This window comes from Populus trichocarpa, chromosome 19 (genome assembly GCF_000002775.5).
Source record: "Populus trichocarpa isolate Nisqually-1 chromosome 19, P.trichocarpa_v4.1, whole genome shotgun sequence".
Classification (NCBI taxonomy): Eukaryota; Viridiplantae; Streptophyta; class Magnoliopsida; order Malpighiales; family Salicaceae; genus Populus; species Populus trichocarpa.
In genome coordinates this window covers 8,547,356-8,568,665 of record NC_037303.2, presented here as the reverse complement: position 1 = coordinate 8,568,665, position 21,310 = coordinate 8,547,356, and the positions used below count along the sequence as shown (strand labels likewise).

Below are 21,310 nucleotides of genomic sequence, written 5' to 3'. Positions count from 1 at the left end.
CAAACACTGTTTTGGTGATTCTATATCTATTTTTTACTAACATTATAATAAACCTATTTTCAACAAAACAACATTCCATCAAGAACAACACAAAACCATGCTTTTATTGAGAAACGAGAAGAATTAAAATAGACTTGCCCACTAAAACAAACATAAAACATGTTGAATTGCCCTTTAAATATTATTAATAACATCATAATATAACCTTAAAACAACAAAATATGCATCAAATCCAATCGTGAACACCCATGTATATATTAGTCCAAACATAAACAAATTGCATTTAGACACAAATATTAACAACTTAAAGCATGATGTATAAACATTAAGCCATCAAACAATAGTTTAAAACATGAACTAAAAACAAAAAGGGTAGTGTGTTCATTGAACTTCACCTTCTCCTTAAAGTTTGAAGGTTTACCCTACAATAAGAGTGATATGGCTTTCTCCTCTAGATCATTGGTTTCTTTCTCTTTGATTTTCAGCTCCTTTTCACCTCTATCTAGTCTGGATTTTGTTCCTTCCTTCTCTCTCAATTTGGTGCACTCTTTTTTTAGCTTCTCTTAATCATTTATAAGATTTCTTTCAATTCTTTCGGTGTTTTTTTTCTCTCTTCTCTTCTTTTTCTTTTCCATCCCCCTCTCCTTAAAGAACAGTTGCTCTTTTATAACCAAAATCCTTCCAAAAACTATTGCTAAAACCAGAATGGTTTTTCAAAAAAAAAAGATGGTTTTGGAAAGATTCCTCCCATCCTTTCATAATCTCCCTAGAAAAAAAGGTTCTAGTTCATTTTGTCATCTTGTGGGTTCAATTTGATCAAGAGAAAGTAGTCACAAAGTTAGTCAATCAAAGGAGTTTTTCTTCTTCAGTCATGGCTGACTTAGCGTGCTACTTTAACGAGGTCATCGAGAAAATTGAAAGATAATCATATCGTTGGTCTACATGAACCATGTAGAGGGGATGCATATCTACCCTTAGAAACAAACACACTCAATTTGAAGCTCCAAAACTCCACATTCATTACTTGAAAGATTGACTCGTTATCAACTTTAATCTGTTAATACAAAGTGGCTGACTAGAGACAAGATATTGTCTAATTTGTGAAAGAAATAGAGTGTAAATTTTTTATGAGGGTGGCTCATCCTTGTAGAGAAAATGTTTCTCTATCTATTAGTGGTGGTTAAAGGTCCAGAGATGATTGGAGATGTCATTTTCATTCACCTGAAAATAACATCTCGATTAGCCTTCTCAATCGGAGAAGACAATAAAACAAGGACAAACGACATATCACTCTATCTTTATTAGAAATGAGTAACATATTATCTTCTTTAAAACCTAAAAATTATGGATTTTTTAATTGGGATATGAAAAACTTCAATTTAATCCCTGTTAGACAAAAATGACTAATAAATTAAACTAAAGTTATTCTTCCAAATTAAAATTTGGTGGGTTGATCAAGACTCTATGAAAAAAAAAAAATCAGCTTAGATTTCTCACGGTTTCAAAATCTATGATAAACAGAATCTTAAATGTTAATTGATCCCACTTTTGCAGAGGTAGATATACCTTCCATGCATTACTCGTCTCATCAAAATAAGAATGGTTGGCAAACACGAGGGATCACAACAAAATCTATCTCCTTTGGCTTATAAGTTTCTCAAAACTCAAACTAATATAAATAGAAATATCTAGTTTATTTTATTGAGATCAAGACTATTATTCAAATTTCAAAAAAAAAAAATACTAGAGTTTGCAACCTTAAAGCTTGAGATCTACGTTATTCGCTGTGTCAGCATCATCAGTCTGGCCAATCTCTGCGTGATAACCAGATTCTGATACAGAGGGTGATGATGCAACAGTCTTGCCTTTATTATCTGATGATGTTGTGGGAGCCAAAAGCATACTTTCCTCAGTCTCCGGCTTCTGTAGTAGTTGGAGCTGACTTTGCAGGACCTATTGCAAATGGCAAAAGACGGAGCATGAGAAACATGTCAATGAGAAACCAATGTAATTTTGCTTAAAATGTCAAATATTTAAGCTCGAAGACAATCAACTAGAACAAATGCATTGTTAATGTACTAGAAAAATGATTAGGAACTTCCGTCACCCACATCATAACTACCCATGGCTTCCACTTCTATGTTAGTGGGGGGGGGGGGGGGGGACATCAGGGGTACCTAATAATCTCTTGCTAATATAGTGCATATAAGGCAATCAATTCCCATAAACAAAGCTGTATGAAATTGTGTAACTTTCTGTGCCACAGTATTTGCGTAATTAACATTGTTATGCATTGAATAACATGTATCAATTAAGCTCGAAAAGAGTGCAGAATCAAAATCTTGCCAATATTACTAATAAGATTAACTCCCCGTTGAACATTGTATAATAATAATAATAATAATAATAATCTGTTAAGTGCACTCAATGATACCTCAATCTGATGTTGAAGAAAATTTTTCTGAGCTTCCAACTCAGAGTTTGGTGTACTGCACGCTCTCTCTCCCTGATACACACAAGCACCAGGTGCCTGAATGGGGACAAAGACACAGTGGGGAAGTTGAGGCAAGGTCAAGTTTGGGGGTCCACCTTGGATAGAAAATTGCAGCCGTGGTTGTCCAACGACACCTTGATCTCCACTTGGCTCCATATTGGTGGAGTCAGCCAAAGGCCTCTGAACCTGAGGGAGTAAGGCATATCCAGGTGACCTACAAATAAAGAAGGATTAATTCTTTCCAAAATTCAACCAGGGCCACTAGTTGGAAACACAGATTGATTAGGAGAGGACATAAATATCGGCTGGGCCTTCATCATGTCTGTAAAGTAAATAGTAGAATTGGGAATGAAGAAAGTAATCTAGCATATTAGACCTCAGATATTTGTCACGTCTTCAATCAGACAGTCGAAGCAGTCAAACCAAGATTGGTTCATGAACAAAAACTTAATACTCTATTTGGTTTCAACACACAGACGCATTACATGAATATGTTTCTGAGTTGCCAAGTTTAGAGTCCATTTCAAATTTGACATGAATTGCAAACAAGAATACGAGAAGCATGTGTGCGCGTGACAATAGAGACCCAAAGGCATAGAAACCAAACATAAGATGTGTTAAAGGAATTAAGATCAGACATGGTGCACATGCTGCTTGGTAATATAAAAATAATGCTACTGCAAAGAAGAGCATACCACATTATAGTGTTTGCTGAAGGATATGTGAATGACTTCTCATATACAGAAGCGGCAGCGGCAGCAGCTTGGAGTCTGACCTGATTCCTGCTCAAACTATCATCAGCCACTCCACCAGCTGAAATCCGAGTTGCAGATGTTGCAGTGCCAGTTTCTGTTCAAAATCACAAAAATTAGCTAATGAAACCCAAAGCATCAAGTCAGCTTCACTGAAAGAATATAAAACCATAAAGGGTAAGTTTCAATGCTTGCTCCAACAAGATAACTGAAAAAATGAGAACACTGAATAACAAGAACAAAATCGGAAAAAACAACCCATGAGGAAAATTGTGATTCTTTTTATATCCATGTGATACTATTTCCATCCAAGAAAATAACTATACAAAAGCTTAGTTTCCTATTTTGATCACTCAGCACGATTCCATAGCTTATTAATAATGCTTTTGGATAAAACTGGCTTCAGACCTCATCCAACTAACAGCCAGTAACACAATATGCACAGAAAAAGGGAAATGAGCTAAAATCACTTCATTCATCTGTTCTCCAAAAATAGTTGAAATCCTCAATGATTCAAGTCATCTTTCTTCTTTCATTTCAGGTAAATCATGCTTTGCCTGTGTAGAATAAAAGCCCTTTTTCTTGCCACATCCCATGTGGTAAGATTCATTTCAATTTTCTTTCTATGGGTTTTCAATGTACTTTTCATTTGCTCCATTACCTTCTCCGTTAAATTAATGAAGCTGTACATTGAATCCAATAGAAAACCAGTCATTGAAGGCACAAAGGGGCTTTAAAGCAACAAGGATTGCGAGAGCCCATTTATTCCCATAATTGAAGGTTCCACAACTTTTGAATCAGTGGATGTGTTATCTAGACAGGGTTAGGATGGAAATGTGTTCATCCTAAGTAACTGGCTTGTTGGCAATGTCGAGGTGGACCTCACACGAGTGCCTCTTGCACCAGGCATGAGGCACAGCACCAAATCAAATCGCCTCACATTGAGACCTTTGAGGCAGCAAGATGGCACCTAATAATAACACTGAAGATACCAATATCATTGTTCATGTTTGCATTAAAAAATGGTGAATATAAGCTAGTATAACTACAAGACAGCCTCTACCTAATGAGTAAGATAAGGATTTAAAATGATTCATTTCCCACATGTTTCTTCAAAATTCATCAAGTTTCTTGTTCAACAACTACGATTTCAAGATTATGACCTAGAGAAAAGAAAGCAATATCATCATCAATGTCTATAATGTACAAACCATATGCACATAGAGGCGTGCAAGTAGGCATGGATGCATGCATGTACGTGAATATTCCAAAAGTAAACAAATATAACCTATTTGCTCACTTCTACAAAGCTGTCAGATCAGTACATATAATAAATCTGTCTGCAAACACAATTTGTCATTTATGTGTGTGCATTCAATCCAAAACAGTGCTCAAATAACATGATTTATTATAACAGCTGCTCTGTAAAATAAGCTTCAATAAGAAGAGGATTTGTGATGATATGTCACCATAATTACCCTGTTGGTGAGTATCTGGTTGTGCTCCATGTTGTGCTCCAGATGCACTGACACTATTTTCAGGTGGTACAACTAGGGCTCTGCATGTAGGGCAAGTATGTTGTCGCTCCAACCATGAACGCAGACAATGAACATGAAAAAGATGTCCACATAATAACTTCTTGGCTGTGGTCATCTCTTCACGACAAATAATACAGGTTGCATCACTTCTGAAAATTTATGAGGAAAAAAGTTAAGAATGTTAAGAATGACATGCATATTCAATAACATGTCATAAACATAAGAGCTAGAGAAGGTGCAGAACTCACGCATCAATCTCTTCAGCTGTTGCATCTGGAAACCGATCATTCATATTGGAAGTGATCTTCCTATAACGAATGTAATCAGCAACACGAATTTTGAAATTCCTGAGTGTCTCATAAAGCTCCCGTATTAAGTGCAAAGGCACACCATAGTTCCTGCAGAAACAAACTCAGATTTAGTCAAGGAACAAGAGAGTGTTCAAGGAACAAATAGATCAAAAAAATATAGGATTGAAGTGCAGTGTATAACTTTGAATGTATTAAAACATCTATAACAAGCAAGAGAAAAGAAATTCTACAGGAACGAAATAAATAAACAAATTGATTGATTGTAACACAAATTAATACAGTTTAAAACAAAACTCCATATAAGCAAACAATTTCAACAAAAATCCCAACAGTTCAAAATATTTACACATGATTCTTGGCCACCACCCACAGTGCTTTCTACAACACCCACTTTCAACTGTCTTTCAATCTACACATCGAAACAAGTGTTTCTAAAGTACAATTTCAATGTCCTCTACCATCAACAAAATTTCTAATGCACTTCAATCCCACAAGGGGCTTCAAGATAAATAGGTTGAAAATCAGTATAAGGAAGCGACAATAACAAGGTCAAACTGAGGTGTAATCTCGATGTCATTCCAAGAAGAAACATGTGTCCATGGGTGGGCATGCAATGTTATAATGGATCAGGAAAGGGGTGCTGCAGAAATTAAAATCAGACCCAATAGCACAACCGCTATCTTGTTAAACCAGTTCCATGTTTTCCAAATCCTCCCTTTATAACAGTTTTCAAACAAGATCTAGAGGAGAAATTATCTAGCATTCCCTTCTAGAAATATAGAAATGCAACTCCTGCCATTGACATTCCTTTCTAGGTATTAAAAGGTTGCGTTCCAAAATAATTGTAAATGCAAATAGAAAACGCCCATATATAAATGAATGTGCGTGTATGAGCGCATGTACACACACATGTCAAAAATTGAAAAACAAACCATTTTGCAAGAGATATTAATGAAAATAACCATTAAAAATCAGATCGATAGTAGGAAAGATACTATAGTTGGAATACATCCTACCAGTCAAAAACTCCAAGGGCCTGATAACATCTCTCCAATGAAAATTAGTAGGAAGATGTTACAATAGTTGCCAAGTAAAAACTGTCTATCTACAACTCATCATTGTGGAAGCAAGTCAACATCACATGGCATCATTCACAAGTGTTAGATCTATACGTGATCAAATACTCTATTGCAGAAGTAAATGTATATAACTTTGCATGTATTACATACTCTCTCAATGATCCAACAATATCATAGTTGATAAAAACATAATTTCCATGTGGGTGAACAGGGTAAAATACAAAAAAAAAAATCATATATACAAGATGCCAGAATGATAATTAATGTCAAACTTGATTACTTACATGAAAATGACAAGGAAGAAGCACAGATACATAGACAAGTGAAGCAAGTCCCGAACAAATTCCAAATAAAAGGTGTAAATAGGCTTTTTTTCCCATTGTCCTTCCATAAGCATGTCACTCACATAGAAAACATATTTTACAAATGTTGACACAGTTGTTGTCGCCAGTATCATGTACCTGAGATTCAAAATGGTAGACATTAATGAATGCAAAAATGAACACAGGAATTTCGAACTGCAAACAAGTGTGTTCCTAAGTGTAGAATTGAGTAATTTCACAAGCATGGAGAGATCAAAAATCGATATTGCTTGGTTTTCTTACAATAACATTCAAGTTTTCTAGAATTGATTTCAAGAATCCAGGTAACCTGAGAAGGGACATCTAGATAACATCCAAACAAAAGATAATAAACACCAATTAGAACACAGCATTTATGGCTGCCGCTGATTTTTCCAGGACCACACTTTTGGCAGCATGAGTGCAAATTAAAATCAGATCAAAATTTCTTTCAAGCTGAAAACTCCCATGCAGCTTTGATCAAATCTACAAGCACTTCCCCCACATGCTGAAAACTAGTAAGTCGCAAACAGTCATATTTAACCAAAACTTGAAAATTGAAACCAACCACAACTCCATCATTGTCATGGTTCCAGTTTTAACCAAAACTTGTCCCACATTGACCAATCTGGAGTTGAAGATACAAAGTTAAAAACAATTAAGCTGCAAGATAACTATTTGTAGCACAGTAATGATCAATTGCATTGCTATATGAGCAAGTTTCTCTAAATTTTAAGATTGTATCTCTCAAGCCTCTACTTAACTTCCATGTGTTCTCTAAATACCATTTGAATAATTTGAAAATCAATGAGTATACCATTTGTTCTTATGCTCTGGTTTTGGTTTCTTTTTCTTATTCTATTTTTCCTTGGAATATACTCCACACAACTCAATACGAGATCATTAATGCAGCTGACCAGTTAAGGTATGAGATTACAAGCTATTAAGAGCCAGCATAAACAAAAACATATAAGGGAAACATCTAGATGGCTCAACAATTCTGGCAGTTGAATGTAAGAACATAATGTAATTGTGATGAAATAGAAGATAAATAAAAGGGAAAAGGCATAAGCATAGTTAACTTACTCAAACGAGAAGAAGAGAGACACTGAAGCCTGCCTTGTTTCAAGCAAATACTTTACAGAACTGTACAAAAACATGCTGTCTAGGAGAAAAAGGAAACCCAGAAAAGAAACAATCCGAACATGAGATAACCAGTTAACAGATGGTGTTGTCTCAATGTATTCAACCCTCTTTTGAGCCAACCAATGCAGAGACTTGATTAATAACAAGGTGGTGACCATGGCAAGAAAGGTTACGGAGAAGTCCTGCCTAAAAATAGTAATGGCAAAGAGAATTTCCATGAGCTCTCTCCACGACTGCTCATTCAACCTCTCAACTTCAGCTTCACGGAGGGAACCAAGGAATAGCCGCTTAATGAATTGCCATAAAATGCACATAATGACTAAACCCATGTTGAGAAGAAGGACTAAAGTGATCTTAGAGGTGGATAAATAAACCATAGCAGGGTAAAACTGGCCTCTACTGTTGAATGCATGATAAGTTACAGCTAGAGCACCCACCAAACTGAGGCTCGCGTATGTGCGCAGCCGCATCATTTTTTCGTCCCAATCTACATAATCAACACATAAATTATTGATTAAAACAAACCCTAATTACAATTCCCCACTTAAAAATAATCAACAGAACATAACAAATGAAACCCTAACGAATCTAAAAAGAAAATCGAAATCACTCAGAAACCAACAAACACAACTATTTACCAAAATCAAAATCCGTTACAGATCCTAATTTTGAAAAAATAAAGAAAAAAAATCAGCACTGATTCAACAATCGAAGGATATAGAATCAGAGAATTAAAATTTAAATCATTGCAAGGAAAAAATGAAATTGGTTACCTTTGTAAGAATATAGCTATTCCTGTAACGCTAATAAATCAAAAAAATTAAAAGATTGCTTGCGAACTCTATGCGGTGGTGTCTGTGGCTTTAGATTTTCCAGGAGAAAAAGGAGAACTTGTTCGTTGATCCGTAATGATGATACATATGTCGAGTCACCCTACCCAATTAAGAGAAGCCACGTCTCTTAGGAGTTGGCTTTTCCTCATCCCGTTCGAATTTTGACAAGTTCGGGCCCGAATAACAAGTTTCTCAAAAAAAAAAAACAATTCTCTCATAGGGACAGGATATGCATATCTGATTTAGGAAATTTTGTTAAATAAAATTCATGATGATTTGATAAGAAAATTTAATAATTAATTTGATATTTGATGTGAATTGGTTTATTTAATAGGTTTAAAAAAATTAATAAATAATTAACAATAAAATTAAAAAAATAATAAGACAAAAAATAAAAAAGAAAGTCATGTAAACTTTTCAAAACAATAATATGTGATATTAAATTAAAAATATCATACATGAAAAAACAGTAAAACTCAATTCTCAGTAAATATAACATTGAATGATGAATTATCATTATTATTATTATAATAATTACTCTTTTCATCATTATTATTATTATCATTATTAATATTGTCACTATCATTACAGCTACTACTATTACTATTATTATTAATAAATAATATCATATTATTATTATCGCGATTATTATCATTATCATTTTTATCGTTGTTATTATCATCGCTATTATTATTACTGTTTATATTATTATTATAATTATTATCATCGTCACTATAACTAATATTATTATTATTATTATTTTTATCACTATTATTATTATTATTACTACTGATGCTGCTGCTATCACAATCACAATTACTATTAACTATTAATATACTATTATTATTATCGCAGTTACTATTATTATTATTATCATCACCACAATTATTGGTATTATAACCACCATAGCCATTATAATAAATTATTATTATTATTATTTTAAATAAAAAAAATTATAAACTTGTTTTGAATGATAAAATCATAAATCAAAAAAACTTTGACAAAAGAAAAAATGAAATAAATAAGAAATCAAACAAAAAATGACCAAACTAAAATAAATATTATTATTATTATTGAAAAAACCCATAAATTTGATTTGAAGGGTAAAATTAAAAACTATAAAGACTTTAATAAAAGAGTCAAGAGAAAAAATAAGAAATCAAAAGTAAAAGAACCAAATTGAAAAACATAGTATACACAAATTAGAATTGAAGGACTAAATTGTAAATAAATAAAACTCAAACGAAAGAGAAAATGACCAAAATCAAAATAAAAAGGATGAATTCTAAAATATCAACCAAAAATAGGGACAGATTTAGGAGGACTGAAACTATAAAAGGAATAAAAACAAAATAAGAAATTAAATGAATGAAGATTGAAATGAAAAACAAAACATATGATAAATTGTAATTGAATGATAAAATTGAAAAGAAAACAAAACTTCTATAAAAGGAATAAGGATAAAATAAGAAATTCAAAGAATAAGGACTGAAATTAAAAAATAACAAACAAAGAGGACAATTGTACACTTGAACTGTCGAAGAGAGAAAAGAAAGAAAAAGCAAAAAAAAAATTCGATCATCAGTGGCAATCCAACCATTATAAGCATACACACGCCACAACATGTGGAAGATGACACGGTTGCGCATTCAGGGAGACTGTGGATAACTTGATTTAGCCATCAGACCGCGTTACACACGTCACCTGAATGACATAGACGTCACACACTCGTTGGTATGTGTGGATGCACCAACAGCTTTTTGATTAAAAAATAAAAAACAAAACGTAAAAAAACCAAAACACCCCTCATAACCCTCTTAATTACACAACATACTTATGTGAAAATACCCCTAAAGGCAAAGTTTTTTTTTTATCTTTTCTAAGATTAAAAACATTATTATACTATATATAGAAAGTGGAAAAACCTGAAATACCCTTGTCCAGCAGCCCAATTTTTTTTTCTTGAGGGCAAAGAAGTATTATTGTTTTGAAGATTGTGAAAAGTAAAGAAAGTTCTTAGTCAACAGTTCTAAATTTTATTGACTATAGGGTTAAAATAGTATTTTTACTATGTTAATAAAATTGAAAAGACACACACCCTCAAATAATTTTTTAATGACCACTGAGCCAGAGAAAAAGATCAAAAAACCCTAGATCAAAAGGTTAAATTTAATCCGCTCAAAGGTAAAAGGGTAATTTCTTCATAACAATGCACAATAATCTGTGTGCGTAACTACAGTGAAACCCCAACGCGGTTTAGCTTTTGTTAATGTTCTACTTTTACCATAGTCTGTATTTAAATAAAATATAACATTACTACCCTAAATAAAAAAATGAGGAAAAAGAATTATAGCAACAAGAAAATCAGCTGCCAAAAAAATCCACAAATTACATTACAATTATTAAAAAAACAAAAACCAAAACTTATTGCAAAAACATTATTTACTCCCTTGTAATGCACTCTATTCTAAAACGAAGTTGGACTTCTTTTTAACCTTTTGAGATTTTTTATTTTAATCATCAAATTATTACTTTTTTATTCCTTGCGTTATATGTAATGTTAAGCTCATATTTTATTTTAATTAGTTTTCTATAGGGTTCTTAAAGTGTAAAAAACATTTTAATATTTGGTTAATATTTAATTTTATGAAAAATAGTTTGGTTGTGCTAAATAAGAAAAATGAAAATGTTTAGACCTAATTTGATGTTATAGCTTAAATAAATGGTTTTTTCTTTTTACCCCACTATTCATAATGCACCTTTTCTCTTTTTCTTTTTTCCTTCAATTTTTTTCAAAAAACAATTTAGTCTTCTTTTTCAATTGAACATTTTATTTTAAAATTTTATTTTATTTATTTTTCAGTATCTGTATTTCAAAAATGAGAGAAACTTGCTTAAAAATAACGAATGTGAAAGAAAGTTGATGAATGACCAATTTTTTACTACTAAACTAGTTGTTCTTAATGTTAAATGATTTCATTTGAAAAAGAGAGTTCCATTCAAGTTTTTTTTTTCCCTTTATCTCACTAAAAAATAAAGATTGGACTTGACAAAGAATTTTTTTTACCTGGCTTGATTTTCTATTTTTGGATTAGTTTAAGCGTGCTTTAAATTGATATATTAGTTTTTTGAGTCTATAAGAGTGTTTATAAGTAAAAATATGTTCAAAATCTATTGTTTAGACCAAAAAAAAAAAATCAACCCTGATTTTTTACCACCTCTTTGATGGTCAGATTTCAGGCTTCCCACTTAAACCCAATCACCTAGTCTTTTTTTTCTCCTCCTTTTAATTTAAATTGAAAATAAATAAAATCATTTTCTTATCCTTAATTTTATTTGATCATTTTATTGAAAATGTCTATAGTATAATTAAATGAAAGGTGGCTTCTAAAAAATATTATTAAATCCAAGAAAGTTGATGATTCTAATCATGTGTTTCATTTGTTATCTAAACTAGTCTATTTCAATTCAAAACATTATCTTCTTAATAATTTTTTTAAAATAGGTTAAGCGACCTCCTTTTCAATATTTCTATCTTTTTTTTTTGAAGTCAAGCCAAGTCTTGAAATTTCTTAATTGAAATTCATTTTAAGAAATTAATTAAGATGTGTCTGAGATATTATTTAATAGAGTGTTGTGCAATTTCTACTTTATTTTTAATAAGATTATAACATATTTTTCTAATATTAACAAACACTTTTTTTGTACAATCCTTTATGATATTTATTTTTAATTTTTTCTTTCTTAAATTTTATCCATGCATATAAGTATGCCATATTGATAAATTGATAAATAATTATATATTCCATGAAGCTTTTAAATGACATGCTATAGTGCTTAAATGATTTAATGTGTCTATGCCAATATGCTATATGAAAGATGGTTGTGTGGCACATGCATTAATCTTGTTTTAATTGTTAAGTAAAACACAATTAATGCCATGTAAATATGAATATGTATATTATATGTTGCAAATATTCTTGCGATGATTTAGACAGGTTTAAAACAAATAGGAAACCATCAAACAAGCAAGGAAAGAAAGAAATCACGAAAGTCAAGAACAAAGAACTTGTAAATATAATGACAATCGACTTCACCAATCAAGATTTTGTAATAGGGTTTTGCCAATAGCACCCGACTTGTTTAAGACACTTTGCAACATCCACACAATCTAAACAAACTCAAAAGAACCAAAGAAAACCAAGAAAAGACTGAAACATAAAAACGGGACATTGGCTGGATAATAGCCAAAACAGTCCATCCAATTTGAGAAATGGTCAAACTATTTTTCAAAATGGTCTAGTCATTTCTCAAAATAGTTAGTTTATTTCTGGAAATTTTCCAGAAACTACTTTAGATTTTCAAAATGGCCTAACCAATTTTAAAAGGGTCTGACCGATTCTAAAAACGGTCTAACCAATTCTCCAATAGGCAAGAAATTGTGTCTAATGGTTAGTTTCATTTCTAAGCCTATAAATAGTCATTGGCCAAAATAGTGGTGGAACTCCTAAGACAAATATCTAAGCATACTCTCTCTCAAAAACAACTTCTAACACTCGTGTGTCACTTGTAATTAGAAAACAAGGTTAATTATGAATTATCAAAATCATCATAAATAACTTAATTGTTATTCCAATCAACTCTACCAAAAGAGTATATTATGAAAAGTGTTAGTGACACTTTAAACACATGGAAAAGTCTCTTAAAGACAAAAAATTATGAGTGGTTTATCACTTGTCCTTCAATAATTATTAGTGAAAGATTTTTAGTCTTTAACCTGTGAAGAAGAAGAAGAAGATGAAGAAGAAGGGTTCAGGGATTGGGTTTGAGCTTGTACTCGCAAAACAGATCATGTAAAAGGTTTGATCTCACCCGCTAAGAAGATCGATGTGTGACAGTGGAACTTTTAAACAAAAGTTCGAGGAGATGACTAAGTGGTTTATCGAACCTCTATAAAACTTTATGTATTCTCTCTAAATTCTAACTCTTTAATTATTGTATTTATATTGTTCATTGTTCTTGTATTAAATTGAGTGTTTAGAATTGCATGTTATTAAATAAAAAGTTTTTAAGTTATAATTTTACCTTGCATATCTAATTCACCCTCCTCTTAGGTTCACCTAGGCTATCCCTCTAAGGTCTAACAATTTACTCTTAATCATTAAAAGAAACCAAGCCACATGGGAGAAACATTGTCACAATAAAAAGTGTTTTTCCCCGCTTTGCCCATGGTATAAACCCCCACTTAACCAGCCATTTAGGGTTGATTTTGTCTTTTTATCGGGACACATTAGTTATTAGTAAATTGTTTGGGGCAAATCTGACTTTTAACTTTTATTGAGCATAGCGCAATGATTTAATTAGCTTTATAAGCAAAAAAAAAAAAACATTAACTTGGATCCAGGGGCCTATTAGATCTTTTATTTCTATGAGTATAGTTAAATTACTTATTTGTCATTGCAAGTAAAAAAGAGTAAAAATTCCTTTTAGAGGCATTTTTCACTTTCAAATATGGTTTTTTTTGTTATAATCAAGATGACTTTAGGGCAATTTTATCTTTTTATAAATATAAAATATTAATAAAAAGGAAGAGTATAAGAGTGTCCTTTCATTTATTTATTATATTTAATTTGATCCTTATTCTTTTGATTCCTATTTGTTTTGCTTTTTATCTTTTTTTATTATTTTTTTCAATTTCATCCTTTAACACGAAGTTTTATTTGATTTTTATATCAAATTTAGTCATTAATTGTTTAATAGTTTTTTTATCCAACTAATTGAATTTTGTTTCAATTTCATCCCTCAACATTTGATTTTATTTTTTATGTTGAATTTGGCCATCATTCTTTTTACTTCTATTTATTTTGTTTTGGATTTTTTTACTGCATTTTGTTTTGTAATTTTATCACTTGATATTTTTTTTTATTGAGTTATTAGTTTCAAAGGTTAACACATGTTGACTTTGATATTTTTTAAGGTCATTTTATAAAACTGATTTTTTTTTAATTTTTTCCTTAAATATTTAATTTTTAATTGATTTACATGCTTTTTTTTATCACTTTTCTTTCTATAGGGTTATCTTAATCCTATGCTTATAGCCGTGGGATTGGCGGGTTAACCCGGATTGACTCGGAACTTTTTTTTGTTGCTTTTTTTTAAAAAAATATTTTTATTTCAGTTTCATACCTCAGTATTTTTTTATTGAAGATTTTGATTTGTATTTTTAGGGTTTACCTTTTACGCAGTCGATCTCGGCCTCATAACCACAATCACAACTTTTAAAGGTTAACATGGGTTGACTTTAATATTTTTACGTCCTTCTTAAAATTAAATTTATTTTTAATTTTATCCTTCGATATTTTATTTTTTGAGAATTAATTTTCATATTTTTTTTTCTCACTTTTATTTTTACAGGGTTATCTCCATATTGTGCTTATAGTTGCGGGGTTAGTGGATTAACATAGGTTGACTTGAATCCTTATTTTTTTTAATTATTTTTTTTATTGTAGTTTCATGCCTTAATATTTTTTTTGTATTAAGAATTTTGATTCGTTGTTTCTTAGGGTTTGCCTTCTACACAATCGATCTTAACTTCATGACCGTGATCATCATTTTTTAAGGTTAATATAAGTTGACTTTTTTTATCATCCTTTTTTATTTTTTTTTTAAATTTTATCCTTAAACATTTATTATTTTGAGAATTGGTCTCCATGCTTTTTTTTTCTCACTTTCATTTCTATAGGATTATTCCAATCATGTGCCTATGGTCGCGAGGCTAGTAGTTTAACATGGGTTGACTCAAATATTTTTTCATTGATTTTTTATAAACTATTTTTTTTTTAGTTTCAAGCCTCGATATTTTTTTTATTAAAATTTTTTCTTTATTTTTTTTTAAGTTTGCCTTCTACGTGGTTAGTCCTGGCCTCATGATCATCGTCACGAGTTTTGAAGATGAACACATGTTGATTTTGGTTGTTGATTAGGTTCATTTTTAATTATTTTTTTCAATTCCATCTTTAAACATTTTTTTTGGATTGTCTTTCATGCTCTTTTTTTTTCGCTTTCATTTCTATGGGGTTATACCGATTATATGCCCATGGTTGTGTGGTTCACGGGTTAACGTAGGTTGACATATATTTTTTTTAAAAAAAACTTTGTCATTAAATATTGAGTTATTTTATAATTGAACTTTATAGTTTGATTCAATTTGCTTTCATTTATGACTTTGTTTACCTTTTATTGGCACATATAATCGTTTGATTAAATAAAAAACACATTATAATAAACTTAATTAAGAAATACAACAAAGTACATAGTCCGTGTTGCGACATCAAATATCTTAATTTTAGTTATATTTTGATCAATTATCAATTTATTTAATTAGATACATTTATAAGCATTTTAATTTATGATTGAGAATTCTTTTTACATCCAAAAACATGTTGGAAAAGCTTGTATGATTATTTTTTTACTTAAAATAATTATTCAACCCGTGGCGAAATGCGAGTACAAAACTAAACATTAACTAAGAAAAACCATCATTTTATTCATGTTTTTATTATTTTTATTTGTTTTTTCTTCGAAATCTTCATTAAGTAAAAAGCTAAAAGGCATTAGGGGTTTGCATAGTATATATACACTGTGCAAAATGCCTTGATTCATTATGGACTTTAGTCTATTTTTTAAAAAGCTATCGATCTTTTTTTGTCTTTGATTGAGTCATTTTGAGGTCAATTGATGACCAATTGCTTATAATTATTAACAAAGAGCAAGATTAAAAAATGAGGGATTCAAGTGAAAAAGGTGGGGAACATAGGTGGCGGTTTCATAATTGGCACACAAAGTTTTCTTTGGGCCTCATACATTTTAGATTATTAGTTTTTGGTCCCTTTTCTTTTTGAAAATTTTATTTTGACCCGAAACTTTATTTTTTTTATTTTTTAGTTTTGGTAAGAGAGAGGAGAGAGGAAGCCACTAAATTTTGAAAGTAAAGAAAAAAAATCATTGTTGACATAGTTTCCTACCATTAAAAGAACATTTTTTGTATTAATAAGTTTTATTTAATGAGAAGGGTTCCACTAAGATGTTTTTTAGCATTGTAATCGCGTGAGATGACATATCTAAACTTTAGAATATTTTTAAATTCAGGTTAATTTTAGATTTTTAGACCAATTTTAGAGTTATTTAAGGTCATATATATATATATATATATCCAATTGAACTTTTGTTTTTATCTCTCTCTTTAAATAAATCTGAATGAATTAAATGTATGATTTCTTTATTAGTTGAATTTTAAGTGATTTCTTGCTTTGCATTTTCACCAGTTTTATGCTTTAGTTGATAATGTTTTTTGAAAATGGTGAATTTTTCTTAGATTTTAAAATTTTATTTAAATTAACATTTATTATGATTTTTTTTTGTGTTTTTTTAGCGAATTTGCTTTCATAATCCTTTTATATATATATATATATATATATATATATATATATATATATATATATATATAAATTTAAAAATGAATCATGTGAAAAATTGTTTAAGGAATTAACTGATAAACAATACAAATTTGAAGCTTACAGAATCATCCTTAATGAAAGTGAAGCCGGATTTTCGGATAAAACGTGAGGAGGTAAATTGATGGAAAGTAAACTCCTGGTAATGAATTGATAGGAACCATATACTTGAGGGGGTAAAATAAATCTTGGCCAAACCAAATAAGAAAATGAATAAATATCGAACGACAGTAACATGATTTTTATCATTAACAAGAACAAGAAACAGAGGCGAGCAAAAAAGGAAGAAATCTGGGAGATGGCATTGACGGTGGTGAAGGGAGCATTGAAGTCGATCAGAGAGAAAGGATTCGGAGCTTTCTTACGCGAGCTCAAAGAAGAAGGCTACCTGTACTCACCAACTTTGTCTATCTATCTATTTATTTTTCTAATCTCGAAAACAATCAATCCAAACAAAACCCTGACTTGTTTTTAATTTATTTTCGCATTTTTTTTAATTTTCAATTAAAAGATGCCCTTTTCTTCTTGATGTGTTGGGTTTTACAGATTCTGAGAGCAAGGGAATAAGAATTTCTATATTTTTAATGGGTTGTCTGTGAAATATAAATCGGATTGAGGAACTGAAGACTTCTGTTAGTTGTTTTGGAATTGATTAAGCTGAATGAGAAAATGGGCAAAGATAAAAAGAGGATACTGACTGCTTATTTCCTTTGCTTTCTTGTTTCAGGAATGCTCTTGCCGATGGAAATCTTTTGTAAGTTAAAAGCTCTTTAAAAATTCTAAATTATTATTATTTAAAAAATAACTGAAGATTGTAGCAAAGATTTGATTCAATCCAACAAATTATTCTTCTTGTTTATGCATTTCCATTGGTGAAAATTATGCTAGTTGAATTAATATGCCCTTTCACCGCTTGAGTCCAATAAGCCCTCATAGCCACACTCTTGCGTTTTGATCTCCTTACCCGCTCTAGATCCACTTTTCATTATACATATTTGGGTAAACTTGGGCTTGTAATTTTTCCTGTCACGTCCTAGTTCTGTTTCACTTGTGAGCTGGGTGAGCCTTCTGTCTATTGCTGTATTCAGCTATATCTCCATATCTTATAGGAGCCTTTATGAATGTTTTTATTCTTAATGTTTAGTTGATTTTTATATTTGTAATTTGATTGATTTTAGGCAAACCAAAATACACAACATTGGTGCAAAGCTTGTTGGCGTTGACAAATTTGGTAACAAGTATTATCAGAATCTCGAAACCATACATGGTGAGTTTTTCTTTCTCATTTTCATATAATGCGTTTCTTTACCACTGTCAGATCTATGCATGTTCAAGGTGATGACAACTATGTCACTTCACTGTGCAGTTGTGACATGTGTTATTCCTACCATGACAATATTTTGAAGAGTTTTACCTGATTATTCATGTAAATTTATAGTTCACGAGTGGTTGAACTTTTTCATCAGTTTCAATTCTAGGATTTATCACCGACCTTAAGATATGTGTTGTGTAAGAGATCCCATTTCTGTTGAAGGTCCAATTTTTCTTTTCTTATCTTTTTTTTCAAGCCTTTTCATGTAGCGTTTTTTTTTTTTGAGGATGCTATATCTTCCTTTTGTAATCTTGTTCTTATTCTCATTCAGTAAAATACAGTTTCCTGCACAACATTCCTGTCATTTTAAAGCACACACCATCTAAACAAACTCATTCTCATAACTGAGGCAATTATCATAAGCAACTGATGTCTTGTCACTGGATGTTGAAATGAGCCCTGATGCTTATGACCGCTCGTTCCTGATTGTAATGTTGAGAGGATAAGGCAGGGTGGTTTTGTCCACAAACTTTGGGGGACTTTTTAATAATCTGCCCCTGGGTGATGTGATGGGTTTTGTGGCATTATGTTGCACAAATCCTTGTCTAGCTGATGGTTACACATTGTCTTCAAAGAGGAGGTTGCAAGTTTACATTTCCTCTCTTCAAATTATCAACAAAGCTTTTGTGTCTATGTTGAATGATATCATCAATTTGATGTGTTTGTCAGAAGAACACTTGGATGCCTTCCTCAATATTTAGTAAGTTACTATGTAATAAGCTAAGTCTCTTGGCTTCCTTATGGTGTTTGACATTTGGAGCTTTCTGAGGGTTTCTCTAGTTTGATATTTAATGGGATTTGGAAAGAGCTTCTATATTAGGATTTATTTTTCAATTTAGATGGTGACTCATCCTCACTTTTTTTTTGTATTTTTTTCTTCATGTAAGAACCTTTTCCCATTTGGAAAAAAATGAAAAGAGAAAGTTTTTCTTTTGCAAATCCATTGCTGAATGTCTTTTTGGCCATGCAATACTGGAAATTGCATCCTCTTCCTGGTTCCGAAAACTCTTCTTTTCAGTGTTATTAGTGCAAGATATATATCACTCTTTTAGGACCTAACGTGTAGATTCTTTGTCTCTATGATGGATTCTTATTCCCGCCTTTTATTTTTTTTTGTTTTTGGAATTTGGAAAATTAGATTGTTTCATTTTTTTATGGGTTTTTATTTTAGTTTTCCATGCATGTCTTTGGCTCTTCAGAACTTCACTTTAGGAGATGAAGAAAACAATAGTGGGAAGTGGAGTGGACTATCCCTCTCCTCATTTGGCTTCTCCCTATTTTAGTTATTTACCACTATTTTTTTTTATTAGTTAAAGGAAATAAGATAACCAGAGTGGAGCATCCCTCGCCTCATATAGACGAATCCAACTATTTTGGAGGCTGAGGCTTTGTTGGTGTTTTATCAGTAATTTACTGTTATTAGTCTCACCTCTATGATGTCATTCTCCAATTCCAATAGTTTGTGAATGCACTCGATGCTAAAATCCAATTGACTATTACAATGAGCCTATATGAACAGGTTTTTTTTTTTTTAAAAAAAAAATTCTCATCTTTTGCCTTTGGAAGAAAGGAATATAAAGAGGCAAGTGAAAAATGAGAAGAATGGGAGGATGGTGACTTTGGTGTTTTCCTAGTTACTTGAGCTATGATTTACTTGCCACTAGGATGTTACTAGCAACCAGTAGGGACATGTCCTGAATCATATAGTTATTTCCATCGGATTAGATTTAATGTTTCTGTGGCTTATTTAAATGTGTGGTCCAGTTATAGCCATCACCAAGACTCTATTGGAAAGTGTTAACGCCTCAGGAAATTTAGACTGTCCTGTAGAGTTTAATAAAGTCATGTGAAAGCTACTGATTCAAGGTCTTCAAGGTTTGCATTTATGCCTTAAGCGCTTTGCTTTTGACTTGATGTGGCATTTGTAGGAAGGCACCGGTGGGTTGAATACGCCGAGAAGAGTCGCTACAATGCTTCTCAAGTACCACCAGAATGGCATGGTTGGCTTCACTTCATAACTGATCATACTGGGGATGAGGTAACCCTCTCTTACGTAATTGGTGAAATATAATGTGAAAATTCATTTTGACAAAAACAATTGGCTTTTGTTGCAGCTTCTGATGTTGAAACCAAAGAGGTACAGTATTGAGCACAAGGAAAATCTCTCTGGAGAGGGAGAGGAGTACATATACCATTCTAAAGGACACACCCTCAATCCTGGGCAGAAAGACTGGACCAGATACCAATCTTGGCAACCCACTAAGACCGAGTAATCCCTTGAGTCCTACCAATTTGATGATATTCAGAACCAATTTGATTGAATAAATGTTGTGTACTTTGTTGGAGCCTCGAAGTTTTGTTTTGTTCGCTTCACTGCAAGAGCCTTGAACAAAGCAAGTTTTAATAATTTTATGGATGATATTCAGTTTGAATCATGGCTATGTGGAAGCATGTGCATATGCGTTATCATTGAACTACCGAGTCCATTGGTATTAGTTTTCTACTCTCTTTTGAAGTTTTTTTTTCTAGACTAGCGCAGTAGAAAAATATATTTCCCAAACTACTTTAACTGAAAAATAATTCTTAAGTATATGCGTAATTAGGTGTGTAGTGTCAAGTAACAAATTTCAACTTCAAGTTTTTGCTTTCTCAAATAATTCATTTATGCAGGAGTCAACATGTTTTTTTTTTTTTAATAAATATCCACTAGCATAAAAGAAATAAAAATAATCTAATGGTTAGACAAAAAGATGACATGGAAAAAAAAAAAAGAGAGAAAAGAAAAGAAAGAAAAAAGAATGAGGTCTTGAAGATATATTAGAGCTTCGATAATAAAACTTTTAATATCACCGGAAAGATATTGTTGAAATGAATTTATAAACACAATGAAAAGTCAACTTCAAAGCTAGTGGTGAGTCACATATGTAGTCA

General features: G+C 31.4%; 2 protein-coding genes across 3 annotated transcripts; one reads left to right on the top strand and one right to left on the bottom strand.

Annotated features, from left to right (window-relative positions):
- Positions 1-1,620: 1,620 nt before the first annotated feature.
- On the bottom strand, positions 1,621-8,652 carry LOC18108304 (ERAD-associated E3 ubiquitin-protein ligase HRD1B). 2 transcript variants are annotated; one of them, XM_024591558.2, is made up of 8 exons: positions 8,435-8,652; positions 7,602-8,148; positions 6,459-6,635; positions 5,033-5,182; positions 4,716-4,933; positions 3,190-3,343; positions 2,435-2,708; positions 1,621-1,953 (listed from the first exon to the last, which is right to left on the bottom strand). In XM_024591558.2, the coding sequence occupies exons 2-8, from the start codon at positions 8,132-8,134 to the stop codon at positions 1,759-1,761; spliced, it is 1,701 nt and encodes a 566-aa protein (XP_024447326.1). In that variant the 5' UTR covers positions 8,135-8,148; positions 8,435-8,652; the 3' UTR covers positions 1,621-1,758. The 2 variants fall into 2 exon arrangements, with proteins under 2 accessions (XP_024447326.1, XP_006371259.1); XM_006371197.3 differs by having other exon boundaries at positions 4,725-4,933; positions 8,435-8,648.
- An 8,577-nt stretch (positions 8,653-17,229) lies between these two features.
- LOC18108303 (probable NADH dehydrogenase [ubiquinone] 1 alpha subcomplex subunit 12) lies at positions 17,230-20,814 on the top strand. The gene is made up of 5 exons (XM_006371196.3): positions 17,230-17,397; positions 17,735-17,761; positions 18,186-18,274; positions 20,308-20,417; positions 20,494-20,814. Exons 1-5 carry the CDS (start codon positions 17,243-17,245, stop codon positions 20,650-20,652), a joined length of 540 nt encoding a protein of 179 aa, XP_006371258.1. The 5' UTR covers positions 17,230-17,242; the 3' UTR covers positions 20,653-20,814.
- Positions 20,815-21,310: the final 496 nt, after the last annotated feature.

What these genes read in the sequence shown, in the direction of transcription:
- LOC18108304 (XM_024591558.2), bottom strand. Translation starts at nt 8,134, where the DNA reads ATGATGCGGCTGCGCACATACGCGAGCCTCAGTTTGGTGGGTGCTCTA. An exon ending in TCACCAACAGGGTAATTATG is followed by an intron (nt 3,344 to 4,715) that starts GTGACATATCAT and finishes GATTTTGAACAG; the next exon opens with AAACTGGCACTGCAACATCT. An exon ending in TCAGCAAACACTATAATGTG is followed by an intron (nt 2,709 to 3,189) that starts GTATGCTCTTCT and finishes CTTTATTTGTAG; the next exon opens with GTCACCTGGATATGCCTTAC.
- LOC18108303 (XM_006371196.3), top strand. Translation starts at nt 17,243, where the DNA reads ATGATTTTTATCATTAACAAGAACAAGAAACAGAGGCGAGCAAAAAAG. An exon ending in CTTGCCGATGGAAATCTTTT is followed by an intron (nt 17,762 to 18,185) that starts GTAAGTTAAAAG and finishes GATTGATTTTAG; the next exon opens with GCAAACCAAAATACACAACA. An exon ending in CTGATCATACTGGGGATGAG is followed by an intron (nt 20,418 to 20,493) that starts GTAACCCTCTCT and finishes CTTTTGTTGCAG; the next exon opens with CTTCTGATGTTGAAACCAAA.